Consider the following 23,896-nt stretch of genomic DNA (forward strand, 5'->3'; position numbering starts at 1 on the left):
GCATTTTCCTCTCGATCTACAGCGATTTAAGAAAGAATTATTCTGGTAACTCTCATCTAGCCCCTTGTAACTCTCCGATACCGCCCAGAGTCGTTGAGAGTCGGGCGGCACACAAGTTTAATACATTATTAAATAATTATTATCAGCTTAATTTATTTGCTAGAAATAGTCATGAACCGAACAGAATGGGAGCCCACACCTGAATCGTGGTTAACAACCGGGAAGGAACGGAATGATAGAACGTCCCTTTAACAAGCTAACCCCCCCCCCACTTTTGCTACTGATTCCTCCCTTCTCACGTCACTACGTAGAGCTGCTAAGCGGAACTTTGACTAATGAGAGCGCTTAAAAAAAAAAAAAAAGCAGCCTCTATTTGACTTCCCGCCCATTATCCACTCTCTCCCCCTCGCTCTTTTTTAAAGCCATGATTCCTCCCGCCAAAAGCCAGTCTCTCTCGTTATTGGCTGGAGCTATAGCCAATGGGGGAGCTGTTTCCGAGACGAGGCGCCGGGAGGGGGTGTGGCCGCGCGTGCGGGTACGGTTTCCCCCCTCTTGCTCGTCTGCTGGGAGCGTTGTACGGGCGGCGTGGCGCGGGTTGGTGCTGGGGAGGGGCTCGTGCGGGTGTCTGCGCTCTCGGGTGTCGCAGGCGCCGCGCTGTCTCTGTCGGCCGCGGCTGGAAGGCAAACCCACGCGAGCGTGGGAATTGGGGAGCACGGGAAAGGGAAGGTCCCGTAGCGAAGGTGGGAGAAAGCTTCCGTGGGACTTCACGAATGAATGAATGAATGGAGAGAGGAATAGGGAAGGGACCACTGCCTTCTTAGTTTTACGTGGGGAAGGAGTTGGATCAAGGCAGTGGAGTATTGGAGAAAATGGAACCTTCCCCGGTAACTGTGAACCAGTGTTTCCCCAAGCTAGTGCCTCCTAGGTATGCCCAACTGCAACTCCTATTATCCTCAGCGTAACTTGATGGATTTGGGGTCCAGCATCCCTGAAGAGAAAAGTGCTGTAGATTCTCATTTAGCCATTTATTTTACTCACTTATTTTAAATTTTCGCTGCTCCTTTTCCTTCTACCATTTTGGGGCTATTTTTAGTTTGTTAGCTGGATCTCTCTCTTAGCTGAATTGTTTGCTGCTTTGGAGAGACATTTTTAAATATATATTACTCTCATCAGATTTTATTTAAGACAGAATTCAAATTAGAAAGATTGGTTATTACCAACATGGATAAAACTCCTTAGGTAGAAAATAAGCTATTATGGTTCCTCCCTGGTGTTAACCACTTATGTAGGTGTAGTGGTGAAGAACAAAATATCCATACCTAGCGACTGCCTTAACTTTGGTTCAAAGATGTAACACAAATTACTGGTGGACTTTTTTTCTATCCAGATGTCACTTGTGGTGCAATCATATACATACCTGATTGGAAATAAATTTAGTAAGACTTTTTCTCAGGTAAACATACAGGATTGCAGAATTAGTGTAGATAAGTGCTGCTTAATGCCCATCAGCAGCTCCCTTGTTTTAAAAAATGAAAATATGAGCAAAGATAGATTTGGGCCATTAATGCATATGTCTGGAAGATTCTGCTTCCAATTAGTGGCTCCAACTAGGATAGGTACTACAATAACGGAGGGAAAAATACAAAATTATAGCGGCTGGGTTTGTTGAATCTACTTTACACCTGTTAACCCATCTGGAAATGCTTCAGATGTTGCTAGATCTGCCTTATGACTAGAATGTCAGAAACAATCTAAGTATGCAGAAAGACAGGATGGGAAATGGATGATTGTCCTCATCTGTAATTGTTACAGAAAAAGGCAGTGAAAATTATCAAGAGGGCTGGAACAATTTCCCTTTTCTTTAAAAGTTTATGGGACTAAGGATTTTAGAGGGAAGAATGATGAGATGACAGTAAGAGATTGTGATAGTGGAGAAATTAGTTACAAGCTTTCATTCAATACTCTGCTAGTTTTATTATGCACTTTTAAATAAGTGCAGGAGAGACATGGAATAAAACAATTGATACGCATTAGAATCAGTTATAATATAAAATAAGGAGCCTCTAAAATGCCATATCAGCATCTATGCATTTAAAATAACAGGTAAGAATTTGTTTTAAAACAACTTCAAGAGGACTGTGAAAAAGAAGCAGTTTTAGTTTTAAATAATGATAAACTAAGAGTTTATATCATGAAACTGGCTGGTTATTGAGCACAGGTGAAAGGAAATTTTACTTCACATAGCATGCAACTTGTAGACTTTGTTGCTATAAGATGAGATGATGGCTACTCACTTAGATGGCTGCCAACAAGGAAATCCAAATAATATACCCTCTAGATTCAAGTGCACATTAAATGCCAGGTAATAGGATCTGGAAGGAGGGGCATGGTGGCTGTATTTTGTTTTAGAAAAAGAAAGTTGTAAAGAAATAAAGTGGAAGTTTACAAGCACTGTAAAATTGAACACAAACGTCTAAATGACATTGATATAAATTTACATATTGAAATGTCTTAACATTAATTTGAAAGTTGAAATCAAAGTTAAATCAATATTAAAATCAGTTGATTATATGGTAATTGACAACCACTATGATTGAATTTATAAATTATAAGATAAAAAAATTATAAGCTGTATCTGGTCTGGAAAAAAAAAGGTAAATCAGACCACAAGAAAAAAGAAAAACCTAAATGTTCCAATCTTATGGTAAGAGCAACCCGACCTTTGGATATGGTACAAACCCTTTTAAATGTTTGTTTGCACGACCACTAAGCCATGTCATTGAAAGGTATGTTGTGAACCTTGAACTTGGGTCAAAATGTGGTTAAAGTAGGATGTCTTAGCCATGCTTTATATTTAGGATTTGTTATTGGGTAATTTACCGGGGACTGTCTGTGTAACCTGTATCTGGAAAAGAAAGCTACTTTGAAGATAATCCTGGCTACTAGACACAAAGCTGCTAATTGGGGCATCTCTTCCTGTGCCATCTCTGCTTCCCTTTCTCTTCCCACTCCTAGTATCCAGGAGGAGAGGAACAAGAAGGTGGTGAGGGAAGGCAGATTGTTCAAAGCAGCCCCTTAAAATTTGGGAAGTAAAGATGGCTGGAACACTAGTAAGAATGACTGTTTCCAATATAATCAGAGCAAGACTGAATTACTTTGATTTTCTGGTGCTGGATTACTGGGTAGGTCATTTATTTGCAAGTAGTGCCAGACTTCAGAAGACCTGTATGTGAATGTGCCCAGTGAATGGATTCATATGTTAAGCCATGGTTTGGTTAACCAGGAAAAAAACAGTTCAAATGCTAAGCCAAAACCAAACAAATCACATGGTTTAGTGGGTTTGCTGAAGGCATTCAATTTACAAGAGTATAACTTCTGATAGAAAGGAGTATTTTTTTTATTACTGAAGTATCAGGTTAAAAATACAGAATAAATAGTTGTGTATTCTACACAACTAGTCTGTTATATAAATTAGTGTCTTGCCCAATTTGATTGTTACAGGACTACTTTAACAACAGATTTTAGTAAGGAATGTTTGACATTTTTCTGATTTCTTAAATTATATGCATATTTTCTTGTTCAGTTGTGACTTCTGTAAGCTTTAAATGAGTACAGAACTTGCAATCTGTCTACTTCCTGTTTTGGTCCTCAGTGGATGAAGTGAAATTTTTGCTCCCTTTTTGCATTGTTAGTGGGTTTGAGGTAAAATGTTTAAGCCTTGCAGATTCTTCAGGTACCCATCTCAGCCCTTAAAACCCTTGAAATTTTCTTCCCAAGTAGGCCCTGGCCACATCCATTTGGGAATGTGGCTTGTTATATACCACACAAAGCCTGGGATGGGCCTTGAGCATATGAAAGTTGCGTGGCCCTGCTTTAAACAAGGATGCACAGGCCAAAGTCCCAGGGCCACATGTACTTTCCCAAGCCCCTCCAAAATTCTAATCTTTAATGTGATTAGGAAAGGAAAATTATCAGATGCGTGGGAAAGGATCATAACTTTATTTAGCAAATGTAGTTTAACTTGATTTAATGTTTGTTGCAGCTTCACTGATTAAAACAGTGTTGTCCAAACTTGGCCACTTTAAGATGAGTAGACTTCAACTCCCAGAATTCCCCAGCCAGCATGGCTGGCTGGGGAATTCTGGGAGTTGAAGTCCACTCATCTTAAAGTGGCCAAGTTTGGGCAACACTGGATTAAAAACTTCACCCTGTGTCACTAAGAAGCTGAGGCCGTTGCCTCCCACCCCAGACAAATCACATGCCCCTGGCAGTAGATTGTGTGCCTTGCAAAAGTGGCAAGGTTTTTTTTTCCAGAATAGACTCAGTTTGAACTATAGCTGCAAGTGTGATGAGAGAAACAAACTCTTCCGTGTAAACTTCAAATGAAGTTTTATTTATGTGAAGGAATACGCTTTAGAGCAATGTATTATACCTGGAATGCAATGGTTCTGAATTAAGCAGTGCCTTCTTGTTTCATAAAGCTTTGAAGAGAGTTGTGGCATTCAGCAAAATTGATAATATAGCAGTTGCATACCAGATTTAATGATGCCAGTAGTTTGAATTGTTCTGACCCTGTGTTTTAGGACTTTTGCTTAACATCATGATCAATATGGCAGGATTGAAAAATCCACATGTCTATTTTCTTCCAGGCTATTTAGGCAGTTCAAAAACGCTCTTTCAGAATATATTAATTGAAGTGAAATTAAGATATCTGATAATACATTAGCAGAATACTGCAGGTAGAATTAAAGGCAAACTTTGCCAGAATAACATGTGTATATATCTTTCCTGTGCCAGGTAGCATGCCATTACATGGTAAATTCTGAACATACTGTGAATTTACTTGGAAAAATCCCACTGAACTCAGTTCAGTGAGAATTGAGCACAGACTTTAGCTGCGGTGCTAACCTGGGCAACATTTATTTCACAGAAATCTGGTATATGATGAAGGAAGGTTCTGCTACCATGAGTTCTTCAGCTGCAAATCCCAAGATTCTGTACAGGAATTCTCGCCTACTCCGTATGGTGTTCCTACAACTCCATCGCCAACAAAGGGCTGACTTATTTTGTGATGTTGTCCTACAAGCAGAAGGTACTCATTCTTCTAAAATATGAGAGATGGATACGTAAAATAAATAGAATGGCTCGAGTTGTATTTTGGCTGAATAATCTTTAGGGCTGTGCAAGTTCTCTCAAAGAGGTGTTTTTCAAGTTGTAGAAGCCTATATGCAACAGGTCTTTTTGAGCAGAGCCCCCTTTTTTTTTTTTTCAGGCGCACACAACTGCTTTTATAAGTTGCCTTACGTCTTTTCATGTATTTATATAAGCACAGCTGCTTTGCTGGATGAAAAAGAACAATAGCTTTGGCTCTTTGCAGTGTACCCCTTTTATAGGATTTGCATAGCTCTAATAATTATCCCAAAGATCTATTATTCATTTTGTTAGTGTAGTGGTTTAATGTAGAAGATGGAGGAAACTTGTTTCTATTGCCCTGTTCTCAGTGCCATGACTTGCCTTGAAATTTGAAATAATACAAAGTGCCTGTGAATACATTCTGCTGTCTCCCCCAGTCAGGTACACCCCTGGACAGTGACTTCTAGAATTCCTCAACCATTCAGAGGCTATCAGGTTGAGGAAAAACAGTATTTAGAATACTTTGTCCTTCCATCAAATTGCCAGTAGAGGTGGAAAGTCCTCTCGTCCCACCCATTTTAAGGAAAGTGGCTTGCAATGTGGAAGTTGGGTTCTGAGTAAGAATGGAGCATTAAGCCCTTGTACTTGAAACATTTAGCCATAGTGAAATTTTGCAAAGAAATATGTGCTAGATCCAGGAAAGTTAAGCCAGCAAGTTTGGAGTGCTGTTATTTGTACTTGTTATTTTTATTTGTGCTTAATTCTTCCATTGAAATCTATGGGGCCATTTGAGGTGCTTAATTTTAGCTGGAGCATGCCTATGAATTTGTTTAATATATCTTATTTGTTGTGAATAAAATGCATAATGGTAGTTTGTACAATCTGCAGTTGTTTTTTTTGTTACTCAGTTGTCCCCAAATAACTAGAACAAATTGCTAAGCATTTAACTTGAAGAAGCACCACTAACCCAAAAAATCTAAGCAGATTTACATTGGTGCACGTATGCTTTTGTTTATTAAAATGTATATTCTAACACTATCCAGTAAGTTGATGTAAACAGGAAGGATAGAGCAAGCTAAAATATCCCTTTTTATACAGGAACCCTGTTCTTGCAACTTTATTTTAGAAGTATAACTATTTTAAATTAACAGCTGAAAGATGTAGTTTAGAATACCTAAACATACTTAAATACATTATTTAAGTTAGTATGCTTAAAATATAAACCAGCTCAGGTGATCTCTTTATTGGGAATGGCAGTATCTGGCTAATGGACCAGGCCTTTTCATCCAGCCTGCCATCTTCCAGTGAAGTCCAGAGTCTTCTCTGATACTCTGCCCCTTTCACTCCTTTGCATTTCTGTTCTGTTAGAAAAAGGAAACAAAGGATGTTGCTTGGGAAGATGTTGCTTCAAGGCACATGTAGGTGTTCGATTTAGCATCTCCCTTCCATTTCTTGTCAGGACAAGTGAAATAGCTTTCCCAGAGAGCTGGCACTTGATTCTAGTTGGCTTCTGGCTAGCCACTCTGGGAACAGAATTTAGGACGAGGTATGTCTTTGCCCTGACCCAGTACAATTCTTATTTTCCTGAGATTATTGACTGTAAAAGAATTTCAAGGCTACCCCATGAGGAACATCCTCAGTCACAATTGATGGTCCGTTGGTAAAGTACCTGCTAATAATGGTGTTCTTTGTAGGCGAAGCTGTTCCAGCTCATTGTTGCATCCTGTCGGCCTGCAGCCCCTTCTTCACAGAGCAGTTGGAGCGAGAAATGCCCCCCAAGGGACACAAGGTGGTGCTGGAAATTCGGGGGCTGAAAATTGGGACGTTGCGTAAATTGATAGATTTCCTCTACACATCTGAAATGGAGGTGTCCCGGGAAGAAGCCCAGGATATTCTTGCAGCTGCACGACAGCTTCAGGTGTCAGAGCTAGATTCCTTACAGTTAGAGGGAGGAAAGTTAGTAAAAAAAACATTGGGCCGGCGATTAAACAGGAACTGTTTGCAGCTAGCCAGTCCAGTGTCCATGTCAGAGGCAAGTTTAATTCATTCTCCCTCTGGAGGTAGCTTGACATCCTGGGTAGCCGCAGGCAAGCAAGCAATATCCAGCAGTGATTTTATACCATGCTCCAAAGAAATAAGTAGCCACAACAGTACTGATCAAAAGGATGTAAAGAAGCAAAAGCTTACTGCAGCATTGCTGGGTAGGGACAAGCAGGTTCCAAAAGGCCAAACAATTACTGCTGATCCCCTGAAAATGAAAGTTAAAAAACGCCCTTCAGGCACAGTAAGGACTATAGTGGGCAGTAATGAGAATGGTGGTCTGCACAGAAAGGAGACTGAGGCTGGAGAGACGCACGCTAGAGCCAGTTTGCAGGATTCAAAAAAGATAAAGCTCAGCCGTCCAAAGCTTTCTGCACCACCTTTGTCTGTGCCTTGTGCCACCAAAGACCACTGCACTGTGACATCCAGCAAATCCTCAAGGTCTGTTAGACGTCTCTGGAGACAAAAATGTCCTGGCAAGGATGAGGCAAGAAGAGAAGATAGTAACCATTTTTGTGGCTTCTGGAGCCCCCCTCTCCTTCCAAAATCTACTAAAGGCAGAAAGCGCAGCTCCAGCGAGCCGGTGTCCAGCTCAAACCGTCCCCAAGAAGTAGGTCAGATTGGCCGGGTAAAGCTCAGGAAAATTATCAATGGCAGCTGCTGGGAAGTGGTGCAAGAATCACCTGCTGTGCAGCCCACCATGGTGGCAAATGCTGTGTGCACTTTGAAAGACGAGGGCTCCCAGTCTCAGCCCAAACATCCTAAACCAGAAATGGCAGATGTGCAGCAGTTGGCCTGGTCTGCTAAACTGCTCCCTACAACTTTTGAGGCTGCACCAGCTCCTGAAAGGAGTGTGGTAGAACTACATGAGACCAAGGTGGCCTTAGATGAAGGAGATGGTGCTGCTGGGAATCATTATGACATGAATGTATTTATGCTGGACCATCTGGCCAAGGGAGAGCAGTATGATAGCCTTGCTTCAGCTGGAGAATTGGAACAGATGCTAGACTTGCTTCTGGCTGATGAGGATGCCACTGGGGGAATCCAGAGCACCACTATTACACAAGGCCTGTGTGTGTCACCCCATGCAAATGAGAATGCCCTGGGAAGTTTTGGAATTGAAGAAAAAGAGAAGCGTTGTGCAGTTGGTCCACAGTTAGACAAGATAAAACTTAGTCTCCAGCAAGAGGCCCCTGAGCTGAAAATCACCAAAAGAGCCGGTGACTCAACAAATGGGGGCCCTTTGTTGGACCCTGTCCTTAGCTATCTTCCTGAGCCTAATGGTGACTGTCTTTCCTTGTGCATGTCAGCCTCTCCCCCGCTGGGGGGTTGGGCAGCAGCTCAGTGTCAGCTGTCTGAATCCACAAATGGGACTGCCAAGTTTGCTGCGCCTTTGCCTGTCACTTGGACGGGTGATGAGGACCAAGGGCTTCTAACCTATGATGTGGGAATCTCAGATGCAGAAATGCAGTCACTTACTGAAGCAGTGCTGAGCAACCCTGGGCAGCACAATCTGGGCTGCAAGCTGCCGTCCTTCTTAGCCAGCCTAGAAGAAGAAAACGTAGATGTTGGTGGGGTAGAGGAGCTCTTTCTTAATATTGAATGTGTCCGGCCAGATCCCTCTCCTGTATCTGAAACTGAGGTGGATGTTCTGAGCTAGTGAGTGCAAGCGGTGGCAAGGAGTTGCTTTGACTACTTGGTGAGGTGGGGTAGTAGTCAGTACTGCGCTTAAATTCCATGGCGAGCAGTAAAGAATCTGCCACAAAGAGCAATTAATAGATTCCATAGCATTTTGAATATTTTGATCAGATGATGGAAAAGCCCCCTTTAAAATCAAGCTGGGGAGAGGCTGCTTCATTATCACCAACTCTCAGCTGCATCTAATCATGACCATGACATTGATATAATCTATTCTTTGCGTACAGGCCACTCTTCCAGGATGCCGGGGTTCTTCTGGCCTCTTGTGGGATAGGTAACCTACAGGAAATCTACAGCATTACTTCTGTGAAAAGAAATAACGTTTTATGTTGTGAGAGACATCTTGGGGTTGGTAATGATTTCACACAAACGTGTTCTGTTTAATTTCCTTTATAGATCAGAGCGTAACTGTCTTATAGTAAACAAGACTTTAAAACTCCAGCCACAGTTTAAAGCGTGCCCTATAATTCAGGGGACAAAATTATATTTTCTGGGAGGAGCTCTGTTATCCTCAACTGTTTAAGCTCCTGCACTTCCCTCTTAGTATTTTTAAAAAATATTTTATTTAATGGCCAGTGAGTTAAACAAACTTGGAAATAAAATTCATTGCCGCTAGGATAATTGTTTGGTCCCAAGCTGGGGAGCTATTACAGGACTAGGCAACGGGGTAAGAACAACTGCCCTCTTTGTACTGGCTCCCGTCAGTTCAATACTTCATTTTTTTGTCTAAAGGTCAGATTGGGACTAGAAAGAGCAGTGTCGGGTCTGCTGATCTCACTGCTATATTTCCCAGTTACTGAGGGTTGCACAGTACCAATTCAACAGCATTTACAGCAATAGGTACCTGGCTGCAAATGATAATTCTCTCTCCTTAAGCCAATATGTGGCTGGAAGCAACTTCCTTTTCTCCTACTTTTGGCCAGATTGTCTGCTTGAATTGAACTGAATCTTCTCCTGTTAAGTGGCCTGCAGCATTTAAACACTGATATAGGGAACTAAGTGCCCTGCTGACTTTCTGTATTTTAAATAAGAGAAGGCTCCCTAGAGGCTTGAGAATAAATGCCAAGTTCCTTGTTTTTCATTGAAACCATCTCCCTTGTGTTTGCAGCTTCTTCACAGAGAAGTGTATTCAAGTGCAGTGACCCATACCTTCATGAAGCTGTGCCAAACACTTCCTTCTCTCACAGCCCAAAGCTCTTCATGTATGGAGAACATTCTGAAGAGTAGATGGCACAAAGACTGGAATAAATGTTGAGTTGTAACTTGTTCAAATAAAATTGCTAAGTTTTCCTGGTACTTTTGTAGCTTATTTACACTGAAGTCATCTTGTGGAGTTAGCTGTGGCTAAAGGAAATGAAAGATGCGTACAGACGAATCATACAAATTGTAGGGCAAGCACTGGGGAGGTTTATAAACTCAGCATAGTAAACTGTAGTAGCAGAAGGCTTATAATACAGTAAAGTGAACTATCCTGAGCAGGTATTTTGTGCATAGATTAGATGAAACAAAATCTCAAAGGCTGAGGACCGCTTCCAGTAATGCAATAGGATAAATTACAGGAAATGTGAAAATTGAAAACTAGTAGCCACTGCTCTTTTTGTCAGGAGAGAAAAATAGGTTAAAGATTCTAATTAGCAATTTATGGCCCCTGGCAGAATGGCTTAAATACTCCAACTTGCCAAGTCGCCTCCCCCCCTTTTTTTGTGCCTTGGAGTCAGAGTTGACTCCTGGCAATTACCTGGACAAGTCCCTGCAGTTTTGGGGGGCAAGGTTTCAGAAGTGGTTTGCCATTGCCACTTCCTAGGGCTGAGAGTGAGTGACTGGCCCAAGGTCACCCAGCTGGCTTCATGCCTAAGGTGGGACTAGAATTCATGGTCTCCCAGTTTCTAGCCTGGTGCCTTAACCACACCACCAAACTGGTCCCTGGCAGAATTTTGAGTTAGATACTCCAACTTAGCAAGCCATTTAGCCACCAGGGAAACTGAAATATGCTTAAGAATTGCTGTATCAAGCCAAAAATGCTCAAATAGGGATAGAGCAGCAGTAGCTGCCTTGTGCTGTTGCTATTTAAGAGTTGGTATTTGAGGTTTGTTGCAGCTGTGGTTCAGGAGGTAATAAGCAGCTATTAGGATAGCTGATCTCTGCAAATTTGTCCCATCCTTTTTAAAACAAAATTGGGGGCCGTCACTTCAGTTTTAGCATGTGTTAAGCTGATTTCTTAGTCAAATGTTGAACCTCCTCCCCAAAAAAAACGGGGGGGGAGTTGGGTTTTCAGGACTCATCATTCTGTCATGACCCTGGAACTGAGGAAAATCTATGCCAATCCTAAATAACACAAATCTCTCATTGACTTTAAGAAAAATGAAATGTCAAAGTAAAACAAGTAGTTGTGAAGAATTCTCCCCTCTCTTTTCTCTGCCAACACAAGCTTCCAATTTGGATTATTTTCCTTCAATTCTAGATACCAAGGGACCAAATACTGTAGAAATTTTAAGTACAACTTCTAAAATGTCACTAGCGAACAAGCACACAAAATGTTTTAGATTTATTGGGGAAAAAACATTACAGGATAAAAATTTAGCAAGGTAGCCTGAAGCCATGGGAGGAATAAAAATGCAATAGAAAAAAAGTGTGAAATGATGTTTTCAGAAGTCATGTGTTCCTGTATATGCTTGAGAGGGCAATTTTAACACTTCAGTAGATAAAAGTTCGACATGTTAATACAGATGTGTAACTTTAATTTGCAAAACCATGGACAACACTAAACTGCTAGGACAGAATATTGTGACACCTTTATTTTACGGAACAGAATTAAACGAGATAGAGGAGGCAGTCAAGCTTTACTGAAAATAAAATTCTTCCGAAAAACGTTCCCAGGAATAAGAAACATTTTAAAGGATGGAGGGATAGGAAAGAATATCTGGTCCATTCTTCCTTGTGAGGGAGGGGCAGCAGTTTCAGAGATATGACCAGAGTTTCTTTACCCCACTTCATCATATCCCATCATGAATGCTCCAACTCACAGGACAAACGGCCATCACAGAGGCTGCAGAAAACGAAAGACAGCCATTAGCCACAGATCTTGCTCCCCAGTTCAAGAGCATCGCTTACAATTTCCAGGTGAACAACTGTTTTGTTTCTGTTTCTGAAACCATGTATTACAGATGCACATGATTATCCATAGTACAACTCTATACCCTAAGAGAGATTCCCACAGTGTAAAGATACAGAATTTAAGGTTCTACAGATGTAAACTACAATTCAAAACATTTAGATACTATGATCAGTGGTGGGTGCTGGATACTACAGATTTCCCCTCTTCAAGTGCAATTGTTCAAATACTGTACAGGGGCCAGTTGGCTGGCACAGGAGATTCAAAACCTTATTTTCTTTGGACAAATTAGATACTGCTCTAACCATGTACTTTCTGTATCACAACCCAGTCATTTAATCTGGAACCTTCAGCTCTAATACCAATGCCCAACTGGGACATTGGCACTAAATTTTAAAGATATGTAACCTGGTAGGCAGCTTTATTTCTGAGAAGTGGATGTACTACTGCATTTTCACAGGATAGTTAAAACAATTACTTCATCACCACCACCCTGCTTCTGTCTTTATGATATGACTACTTTTCCTAAAGGAAAAGGTACCAATAGAGGAACAGCAATGAAAGAGACTTAGTTCCATTTCCCACCAATTAAATACTTAAGCAGCATGCAACACAAACTGCTGGTAATTTTTGGCAACTGTACTGGGAAGAGGCTGTTGGCCAGATAGTGTCTTGGAAACTTGGGCTGAAATGAACGTGTTGTTTTGTTTTGGGTCCTGCATTAATTTATAGCAGTTCACATGATTTCCATAGATCCTGAGACTTGACTCTTGACCATAAAACCAGATGGATCTTTGAAGGCCTATTCATGCAGAACCAGTTCAATTCAGCTGTTCTGGATTTTGGTTCAGCAGGATGCCTGGTCTGAAAAACCCTACCTATGTAGTATCCACACTGTTCTGATATCCTAGCTGTTCTTTACAATTCTGAAATTCAATCTTAAAACTTGATGATTATCCAAAAAAATGTGCAAATTTGTCAACAAAACTCAGGCAAGCATCAATAAAACCTTGTTTGGGTGTACCTGAACTATGTAATCCTGAAACATCTAGCTATTTGTGTTTCATTTTGTCATCCTCCCAGCATTAGAGTGTTTAGATCTACTGTGGCTTTTTGATTCTTTGAGGAGCTTAGAGAGATGAAGCAGCAGAGACACCTAGAGCATCACTGGAGGTAGACCTCTTGAATCTGTCCAATCACTGGTAAAAGCTCAAGTTTGAAAAAAATATTTTGCTGCTCATCATGTCTGTTGAATAGAATCCAGCAGCCACTTTTATGGTGATCCGCTCCCTTCTATGGAATCACCACAAACACCTAAAGGGCCACTCTGAAAGAAGCTTGCAGCATTTGAGAGATACCAGATTCAAGCCAAGTTGGACTCTACAGTAGCTGCTCAGTGCCAATGGCAATGACTAGGGCTTTGCCTTGTGAAGTCAACTGGGATCAGTTTGTCTTCTGAGTGCTGGGAAGAAGATAGGGCTCTTTGTGGTGTCAACTCCACCACTTCTCAGCTGTATTCACGCCCCATATGGCTAGTTAAGGCCTCTGGTGCGATTCAGAAGGTTGGATTCAAGCAGTAGTCAGTGCTTCTTTGAGTGAGGGACTGTTTCTATCTTCGGTGAAAGATGCAGTGGTGTACCCCCTGCTCAACAAATAATTACTTGATTCAACTATTTTGGACAACTTTTAACCCCCCCCTCCTTTTGGAGAAGGTGGTAGAGAAAGCGGTGATACTGTAATTTTAGAGAACTCAGAACCATGGAAGTTAGGTTTCAGCATGGAAACTGCATTAGTTGCATTTCTGTATGACCTCTGGAAAGACCAGGGGAGTGCAACTTTCCTGGTTTTTCTTATCAGCCTTTTGAGGTAGACCAGGCCAGGAATTAAATGCCACAATACTAGGACTTGCTTTATTGATGTGGGCTATAAGAACAGAATCTTGAAAGCCTGACAGAGTTTCTTTTGCCCTCTCTGTTATACAAGGAGACTCAGGGTGGGGCAATCTTGAATTTATTTGTAATGCCTTCCTGGGCTAAGTTCATGTTTTCCCAACATCACAGCATATTTTCTTCAAGGCCATCTCCATATTCTTGTACATTCCTTGACCTCTCAGGGGCTTTTAATATTTTCAACCATGGTATTCTGAACTGTTGTTGACCGGACTGAGGGGCACCATTCTTTGATGGTGCTCCACTTTCCTATGGGATTGGTTCCAGTTGGGGGAGAAGGGTATGAGATCTCTGCTCAGAGACCTCTACTTTGTGGAGTGCCACAGGGTTCCGTACTGTTTGAGCATCTACATGAAACCACTGGAAGTGGTCATCTATCGGCATGGGGGCCAGACAGTATCAATATGATGATACTTAGTTATATATCTCAGCCCCACATCAATCAAGTGATGCAGTATAGGTGCTGAACCAGTGCCTGGAGGCTGTCAAGGACTGGGTGGGGAGGAGCAGACTCTCACTGAATCCCTCCAAGTCAGAATGGCTTTGGATCTGTAGGCCAACTGATTCCAGGATAGCATCAACTGTTACTCTGAATGACATTATATTCCCCTGCTTAGAAGTGGTCCCCAACTTGGACTTCGGGACTCACAGCCCCTGCTCAAGGAGCAAGTGGCAAATATGGCCACAACTTTTGCAGGTCCATCTTGTACACTAATTGCAGCCATTCCTGGATTGGGAAGCCCTGCTCACAGTCACTTAGCCACCTTCCATTTGGATTAAAGTCACACACTTTATATGGGTCTGCCCTTGAAAAGCATTCAGAAGCAATAGCTGGTATAAAATGCAGTGGTTTGAGCAGCGATTAATGTTTCATGTTACACTTGGGGGACTTAATCCAGTTGGCTTTCGGGTGCAATTTAAAATGTTAGTGTCACATTTAAGGTCTTATATGGCTCCAGAACTAGTTATCTGCAGGACTGCCTTCCCCATATTCATCAGCCTCTCTGATCAGGTCAGAAAGAGGCAACTCTCCTATCCACCTGATAGGACCCAGGAAACAGTCATTTTCAATTACTGCTCCCATGTTTTAGAACTTCCTTTTAGGAGTTAACATCAATTATTCACTGATAGTCACACAATAGTTTGGCTTAGACTTCACATTAAGCCATAAACAGATTTGTTTGTAATTTAGTTCAATGAATTGAAATGTTTGAATGATTATTCCATAGTTTTTGGCTTATCATAATGTGTGTAGAAGCAAGCCAATTGTGACTGGATTCATCAGATGTGCTAAGCTGTAAAGATCTGTTTGTGACCATGTGCCTGCTATTTTCTCCATGCCATCCCTCAAGATTGTGCATAGCTCTCTAAGGTTTGTAGCTTACTGTGTTGGCAGGATGTGGAACAAATGCCATCAGAAATGGGACTTTATAAGCTACAATAAATATCGGTATGAATCAAGAAGCTCAAGCTCTACACCTTCACCTCAGGTGGCAAAGTCTGCCCCCCTCCCCGCCACTCTGGATATGAACTTACCACTGGTGCTCCTACCCCATCATTGCTGACTTTACTTTAAGTTGCGCTTCACCATTTCAACAATGTTGCTGGGTTCTGGGAACTTCAGTTTACGGGGTGGCCCTTTCTTAAGGCCACTCCACAGCTCTGCCTCTAAAAGTAATTAAGACAAAAGGCAATCACGACCAGTATTTGGGTTATACGATGTCAATACATCCCATGCATACTGCCAAGAGGCTATGTGATTTGTAACCAGGGCTGAATTCATTGATCAACTAATTGCCTTTACAAAGAAATGGGGCTACTAGCAGCCACACTGTTCATGTCTGAACTACCTCTTGTTTTTTTCTGTCAAGCTGAGCCAGTTTTTCAGTTGGCACTGTGTTTGTAGGCTGATCAGATCAGTAACGCCAAGTTAGGTACCCAGCGTAAGGCACACTCAGGGAATGATAGGAATAGCTATTCAGGTTAGCCATCAGAAGCTGGGAACTGAGGAATATGGCTCCTGAATTTGCAGATTCCATTTTGACCTTATTTGGTGAACAGACGGTCATATTTCACTGCAAACTTATCCATCCCATTCATTCCATCCTTAAAGTACCAAATATGGCTGATACCCAATCATCAGCAACTATCCATAGCTGGCATGCTTTCTTCTGATCATTTTCATACATTTGGAATAGAAGTAGGTTGGGGGAGGCGATAGTTATTGAGGGAGGAAGAAAACCAAAACCCTATGAGGTCACATTAAGCTAAACAAACAAGAGTGGAAGGTAACATCAATGAAGTTTTCTTAAATGATAGAGACTCTGGAATAAATGTTTGGGAGAGAAATACTGCAGGAATGTTTATCTTATAAGGGCTTTCCCCATCCAGTGCTTCCAGATGCGGTGGACTTCCTCCCTTATATTCATCCATCCTGAACAGCAGCCAAGTTGAAAATTTTAATATCTTAGTTCAAAAACTTTCAGCAGCATGTTTTTTCTTTAGCCTCTGTTGGATCTACAAGCAAACAGAGGGTCTACAGTCTATAGTGGCAAGGAGAGTACCATAGCTTATATTTTTCCATCATCTTGGAAGCTAACAAAAAGCATCTTATACAAATAATAAATATCCTCCTTTCTAAGCTTAGCAAAATAAAATAATAAAATAAAATAGATTGATTTCTGCAATGTACTAGCCATTATTTAAAATTCCCTGCCACATTTGTGTTATGAAGAAAACAGTGACACTTCCTCGACAGAGCTCATAAACAAAACTGAATGTAGCTGCAGCTTGTATTAAAATAAACCAGACTGTATGAAAATGTGGCACAGCCATTCATTATAATGAATATATTGATCATCTTAGTTTTTCATATCTAAAATACAACATTTATCACTTTCACCTGGAAGGAAGATGATCTTGAATGTAGATCAACCTTTCCTCACCAATTTCCCTACCTTGTCAACCAGGGTTGTTAAATCACATTTTTTCCTGTTTGCAAGAAGGAAGTAAGCCAATATACAGCCTTGTGTTGTCCTTACTTGCAAACACAAGTAAACCTAGGTTTGTTTATTCTGTAGTAAGTCTCATTAAATTCAGTGGGTCTTATTCCCAGAGAAGTATGCTCATGAGATACTTCCCTTTCATCTGCATCTTGTTCCCTTCCATGTAAAGAGGGTGAATATCTGCAACAAACCATCTCCTTAGCCGTGGAAATTCTCCACCATTTGAGGATCTCAATTTGCCAAAGTCTTGATTGGTACGGAGGGTCTCCATGGAGAAAAAAAGGCAGATACTCAATATATGTAAAGAGTGACAAGACGGGGCCATGTTTAGTTCACTCATCAACCTCCCCCTTTGAAGATACAAGTTTTTAGCCACTTTGCATTTCATGCTCATTCTGTAGTTAGTCAGTACTATATTTTCAGTGAATACGTGTAATTATTTGAGGGAAAATATGGTATTAATTGGAAGAGCCTACTATTTCTCATTTCAAAACTGCATAACACCTAAAGTGATGCCCAGACATAAGATATGATGCAGCAGAACAAAGTTAACAATCTTTCTAGGCTGCACTGTATACGTTTACATAAGATCTGAGCAACTCATTCCAACTCTCATGAGATTTCAGGGATATACCATAAAATATTGTGCAAGGTTTTGCTGCTCTCATAGGAAATCTTGGCCATTTATAAAACTGAATTCATTTTAGGGGAATGAAGAACTGTTTTGTAGGGGAGAACAGTCTGGCATCCATGGGTTTTATGTTGCTGACTTCTGCAGTGGATGGTCTGATGTTGGATAAACAACTGAAAGAGCTTTGTATCAATACCCACCCCCACACCAATACTGTGAAATGTACACAGAGTTTGTGAGAGGGCTAATTCTCCTCTGATTCATAGTCACATTGGAGACACCTGACTTAGAATACTGGGGGGGAATCTGAAACTATTCTAGTAAGAAAAAGTCAAGAAGCACAGGGAAAAAAATGGGACTAAGATTAAATATAAAGAAAACCAAAGCAATAACAATAGGTACAGCAGACAATGTTTTTCCCTGTGACACACTATAAAAATGAAACCTGGACTTTGAAGAAGTAGGATAGGAAGAGTATTAATGCTTTTGAACTTTAGTGTTGGAGAAGACTTGAGAATACCATGGATATCAAATGCTATCTCAAACAAATGGATCATAAAACAAATCAATCCAGAGTTCTCACTTGAGGCACAAATAACCAGGCTCAAATTATTGGATTTTGGACACGTTATAAAAAGGCCTAACTTTCTGTAGAAGTCTATAATGATAAGGAAAGTGGAAGGAAAGAAAGAGGACAATCCACAATAAGGTAGATGGACTCAGTTGCACCTTTGAAAGATCTGAAGGACCAGATTGGGGATGGAGTATCCTGGAGAAAATCTATCAGTGTGGTCACCAAGAGTTGACACCAACTTGATGGCACATAATCAAGCTCATTCTGTAATGTCTTCCAGATAGATACAGCAATTCTTGAGAACTTGCTCACAAGCTTAACTCATGCACTGTACTACTTGTGGTCAAGTGTATTGTACAGCAAACTCTGCAATCTTAACTAGCATGGTTAATTTATGATTCAGCTGTTGTGTGAACCTAGGAAACTGGGTTAATGTAGTAGGCCACAGTTCAGCCAACTGTATATTCAATAGATCATAGCTAAGCAATAGTTAGCAATGAGATTGCAAATCTAACACTATCTCATTCCCATTCTCATAAGCAACAGAATAACTCACTGGTGCCATCCTTTTTCAAGAGAACCACTTCAAAGCTATTCCTCCGGGGTTTTTCAAGGTTGATCTCCACAAGGATGTCAGGAAAAGCCAGGCACAGCTCTTGGCTGACAGCCTCAGCTCTACGCCCAAAGACTCGTCAGCTTTTGCTGCCAATATTGAAGAAAAAGGAGGAAAAAACATTTTTATATAGAGGAACGTGAACTGTTATTTGAAAGTCCCTGTAGAACTTCAAAAGAAGTGTTTCCACCGTCTAAGCTTTCTCTTTTTGTTTCTTAACAAAAACCTAATTTTAACATTTTATTTGGGGGGGGGGGTTGTCTGTTATTCACAAATGTCCATTAAACTCAAAAATATGTCACTGTGGCGGCGATTTATGGCATTTGTGCGATACATTGCACAAATTGACATTTGCATCATGTCATTACATAAAAGACATACTGGCATAAATTCATGCATGTGTATCTCCTAAGTGACAGTTTGTGTCATTAACATCGATGTACAAATGACATGAACGGCTGCAGCAATTTGGTCCATTGCATGCAAAGTTTATTGTACTGAAGCCCAATTTTAGAATGAAATACTTGATTCAAAACAGATTCCATGTACAGTAGGCTACAGCGTTTAATCAATTAAAGCAGTTTTTCAAACTGTGTTTTGAACCCTTACGTTCCATGAGAACTTGATGGGGTTCTGTGAGAGACTAAAAGTAAAAGAAAAAAGAAAAGAAAAAGTTCACTTGAACCCAGCTAATTTTCTATTTTTAGAGCTTTGCCTCTTGAACAGAGATTCAGAATTTTTTAACTTACAGGTTCTGTGACCTCAAAAAGTTTGAAAACCCTTAAATTAAAAGATCAAGGAATTAAGAATATTAAGTACTAACAATGTATTTCTGTTTGAGTGGTCAGCAGAATTTATTTTAAAGCTGTTTTAATATGTTTACCTGTAAGAACAGCAGATAGCATTCTCTCCTAATTTGGAGGAACAGGTATCTGAAACAAAATCCCCGCCAGGAATCTCCAGATCTACTGAGGCTTTAATTTCTAGAATTCCTGGAACACCTAGTTTAGTGTATGTCAGCTAAGGGAAGGCAGCTCTAAGCTCCTGTTACAACATAAGTGCATCATTTAAAAAAAAATGAAATATCCACCCACACCCACAAAACTTGTTTTTCTCAACAAACTTAATTAAAAGTCACACTACTTAAATGTTAACTTTTTTTTTTTACTGGATGCCTATCCCAGGTCCAGGAATCATTTTCAGAATGGGGGAAAAAAAACTTACTTTAAAACAAGGTGTCTAACTGATCTCCTCTTTCAATATGTAGGCAATGTGTCAAGAATCTCTTACCAGTGCTCAATGATCACACGGAGATCTCCCAATCCTTCATGCTTCTTCCGTAACTTGGGCAATTTCTCCACATCATTGGCTCCCTCTCCATTAGATGCGGCAGCTTCTGCTTGAGGAATATCTGGCTTCCTTTTCCGCCCTTTGGGAGGCATTCTACAAGAGAAGGCAAGAAGGAAGAACAATATTGTATTTGTCCTCTTGGACTACAGGTAATTGATTTATGACCATTCGTTCAGCGACTGTTTGAAGTTACAGCAGCACTGAATGAAAGGACTTACCGCCAGTTCCAAAGTTATGGCCGCTGTAGCGCCCCCAACAATCACGTGATTTGGGTGCTTGGCAGCCCGCCTGTACTTACGACTGGAGGGGTGCTTCAACTCCCCCCACCCACCTATCTCCCCATCTATGCCCTTTTGGCCCCCTGCACTCTGTAGCCCGTCACTCTAGCTGACCTTTGCCATCTTCTTGCTCCCTCTGCTGACCAAGCATGCCCAACTTGGCCCTTTGCGAGGCAGCTGCTGGTTGCACAAGGCTTTCTTTCCAAGGTCATGCATAGCAGTTTCCTCATGAGACCTGGGGAAGACGCCCTCATATGGCCAGCAGCTGCCTCACAAAGGGCCAGGCCAAGCATGACTTGTCAGCAGTGGGAGGTCAGCTGGGGCAGCAGAGTGCAGGGCAGTAGGGATCTTGGAGTGCAAGGCAGTGAGGGCGGCTGGGCTGGGGCTTCCTAGGGTGGCTAAGGCTTTGCGCCATGGTGCTGGGCTGTGGCTTTGCGCCATGGTGCTGGGATGGTTGTGGCTTCCCGGAGGGCTGAGACTTTGTGCCACACTGCTGGGGTGGCCGGGGCTCTGTGCTGTGCTGCTGGGGTTTTGCTCTGTGCTGCCGGGCCGGCTGAGGCTTCCAGGGGCGGCTGTGGCTTTGCTGCAGCTCAGGGGCTTCTTGCAGCCCCAGAGCTGCGGTGCACGAAGTCCTGAGCTGCAACATGGCAAGCAGCCCCAGACCATGCAGTTCTGGGGCTACTTGCTGCCTCGCATGGCAGGGTGCAGAGCAGCAAAAACAGCAGAGTTGTTGGGGGGAGATAGGTGGGGGGAGTTGAAGAGGAGGCAGTCCCTTACCTTACTAAGGCTCAGGGCTGGGAAGGACTAAGCCCAGAATGGCTTATATTGGGGTGGGTCCTCAGCTAACAATCAGTGGGATTCAATTAACAATGGCAACAGGGAGTGCTGGGATTGCTGTCACTAAGGGATGTGGTCACGTGACGTTTTACGACTGCATCGCTTAGCAACGAAAATTCCAGTCCCAATTGTGGTTGTAAGTTGAGGATTACCTGTATAGATCTCAGTATGTGGCAGATCTTTCTGGGAAGAACAGACCAAAGAAAGAGTGCTTAGAGAATGCTTATTTATTGTGTTATTAATCTGCTTTACTGATGATAACTCTCATTTGAAATCCATCCACTGTATCTTCTGCCTTTTTTCCTTTCACAGGAAGATGGAAAGAGAAAAAGGTAGAATAACTGCATACTCTATCTGGAACCATCCAAAGATATAGCAAAAGCCAAGCAGCCTTGATTCACTGAGTTCAGAAGTGCAAAAAGTGGGGCCAAGGGCTCATCAGCATCTCTTCTGCCCTCATCTCAGGTATTTTATTTAGTGGCACTGGGTAGGGATTAATGAGCTTAAAAGGATCCATTCCATCCTTTAAAACTCCAGAAAATCTGGCCCTTAACATGCTATGGAAAGCCTGGTGTTGCTCTTCAACTAATGGAAGTTACTCACCCCTCATTTAGTTAATACTGTCAACTGCAGTTCCCAACCTAAGCCCTCCAGATACATTGAACTGTAACTTTCCATGCTAGCTTAGAATTATGGGAACTGTAGTTTAACACATTAGGAGAAAATGGGAGAGGAGGTGATCTACATACTACTGGCTGCAGTAGTCCAGGATTTTCAACAGTCTTATCAAAGTGTTCTTCAATGGCAAGCAATGAAATTGGGTTTTTTTTCCATGCAAAATACACCTTTGGTGCTTCAGTATTCAGAAACATCTCCACCAAACTTTTGGCAAAGAGTGTAGAATATGGGTTTGTGTGTGCTATTACCTCCAGGCTTCTCATCAAAAGAGAAAGCAAGACAAAAAAAGAATATAAATGATCATGGTTTATTTAACCCATGTATAACCAAGAAAGATCCAGTGTAGGGTAGTTTAATAATGTTGGGATTTGCTGGGAAGACCAGGGTTCAAGTTCCCATTCAGCTATGGGGCTCACTGGATGAGATGCTGAGCTCTCGGAGAAAAGTATGGATGGATATAAATGCAATGAATAACGACAAAATCAATAATCTTGGACAACGTTATGATAAGAGATTTAAAAACTTGAAGAAAGGAACGAGAAATGGCAATAACCACAACTTAAATAAAAGCAGAACAGAATCAGTTCAAAAACCCTCGTTTGAGAAGACAGAAAAACGAACCGCGGGATGTTTGCAAAGAAGAAAAGCACTGAGATTAAACATTAAAACATCACGGCTCTACAGTTGACGAAAAGAGATCCTGCTCTCAGATTTAGAGGGGTAATTAAACCGATGACCCAAAATCTAACTATGACTAAGAATAGAGCAACTCCGGCTTTTCAAGAAGCAAAGCAAACTTGCCGCTTTTGTACTATCGACAGTACAACCCACGTGCTGGGCAGGTTATACTCAAGAACGGGAAATCTCCCGCAGCTTCAACCAGTGGCGCTGAGTGGAAGGGAACTAGGCACATGGACGATAAATCTGCAAAAGACAGATGAGTAACCCCACAGGCCAAATACAGGGAGGCGCGTTCCTGGCTCACCTTCCAAAGCGCCTGCGACGAAACCACAACAATCCCGCGGCTTTCAATCCCCCGCGCGCTAAAGACTTTCGTAAGATGGCCGCTACCGCCGCCCTCGTGAAACGGGGGCGTTTTGAGTGAGGTTCCGTAGCAACCAATCACGACTCGCTTTCGAAGGGCGCTGCGTCAGCTGGGCACGTTTTCAAGGGCTGCTGCAAATCGGTGTAGCAAAGGCTGCGACTCTCCGCTGGGTGGACCGCAGTCAGAATCCCGCCTAGTCTAACGCGGTGGGCGGGACAGGCAGCGGCGCGCTTCAGCGAAAGGCCGGCGCTTCCAGAGAAACGGGAACTGCGGTCCGCCGCTCTTCCGTCACTGTGAGCTTCCTGGGGTAGCTTTTGCTTGTGCAATTGTCCTGCTTCATTCACGGAAGTATCTTCTGCTCTTCCGTGTCGCCCACTGCTTCATAGAGCAGAAATAGTTGAATCCAACTTGTAGCTCAGTGGAGAATCTTGCAATACAGTAAGAGATGCTGCCCAGCGCTCTAACAAAGGGGCGTACTGTACATTATTTGCCTCCTGAGAGAATCTCTCCCGCTGCCAGACCGCGCTCATTGGCTGAGTTCACACAGTATGCTAAGCCAGAATTGATGCATCGTGGCTTAATGTTGTGCAAAATCAGACAATTAATTGACATATAAGCCTCAATAAGCTTATGTAGTATAAATCATCAGGATTTTTTTTTTAAAGGCAAGAAAAAATAAGATTGCTAAGACCCATATTAAGAAAACAAAAAGACCAGTTATACCCTTTAAACTATAGATCAATAAGCAGGGTCACAAGCTGCCCTGTTGAAAAAACCAAGTCTTCAAGGTTTTTTGAAATTATAATAGGATTGAGGCCATACAGACTTCAGAGGAATGCTGTTCCAGAGAGTATGGTTAGTTTATGGATCATTGTGTTGTGAAAACACAGCTGGGGTGTTTCTCCTAACCTTGAGCTAAAATCTGCTCTGCTATTTCCATCAGTTGGGTCTAG

At 41.9% G+C, this 23,896-nt stretch overlaps 2 protein-coding genes across 3 annotated transcripts; one reads left to right on the forward strand and one right to left on the reverse strand.

Annotated features, from left to right (window-relative positions):
• The first annotated feature begins 614 nt into the window (after nt 1-614).
• Nucleotides 615-11,231, forward strand: BTBD18 (BTB domain containing 18). Of its 2 annotated transcripts, XR_015797148.1 has the most exons (4): nt 615-740; nt 4,931-5,092; nt 6,828-9,219; nt 9,980-11,231. XR_015797148.1 is itself a non-coding variant. In XM_025163309.2 (3 exons), exons 2-3 carry the CDS (start codon nt 4,942-4,944, stop codon nt 8,831-8,833), a joined length of 2,157 nt encoding a protein of 718 aa, XP_025019077.1. In that variant the 5' UTR covers nt 615-740; nt 4,931-4,941; the 3' UTR covers nt 8,834-11,231. The 2 variants fall into 2 exon arrangements, 1 of the variants encoding a protein (XP_025019077.1); XM_025163309.2 differs by having other exon boundaries at nt 6,828-11,231.
• Nucleotides 11,232-11,638: 407 nt separating this feature from the next.
• SELENOH (selenoprotein H) lies at nt 11,639-23,041 on the reverse strand. Its single transcript, XM_007423074.4, has 5 exons — nt 22,884-23,041; nt 20,046-20,198; nt 18,699-18,844; nt 15,469-15,600; nt 11,639-11,917 (listed from the first exon to the last, which is right to left on the reverse strand). Exons 2-4 carry the CDS (start codon nt 20,195-20,197, stop codon nt 15,500-15,502), a joined length of 399 nt encoding a protein of 132 aa, XP_007423136.2. The 5' UTR covers nt 20,198; nt 22,884-23,041; the 3' UTR covers nt 11,639-11,917; nt 15,469-15,499.
• Nucleotides 23,042-23,896: the final 855 nt, after the last annotated feature.

Source organism: Python bivittatus, unplaced genomic scaffold (genome assembly GCF_059951505.1).
Source record: "Python bivittatus isolate LINGU-HERP-01145 unplaced genomic scaffold, Pbiv_v1 ctg000480_np1212, whole genome shotgun sequence".
In the NCBI taxonomy this organism is placed as follows: Eukaryota; Metazoa; Chordata; class Lepidosauria; order Squamata; family Pythonidae; genus Python; species Python bivittatus.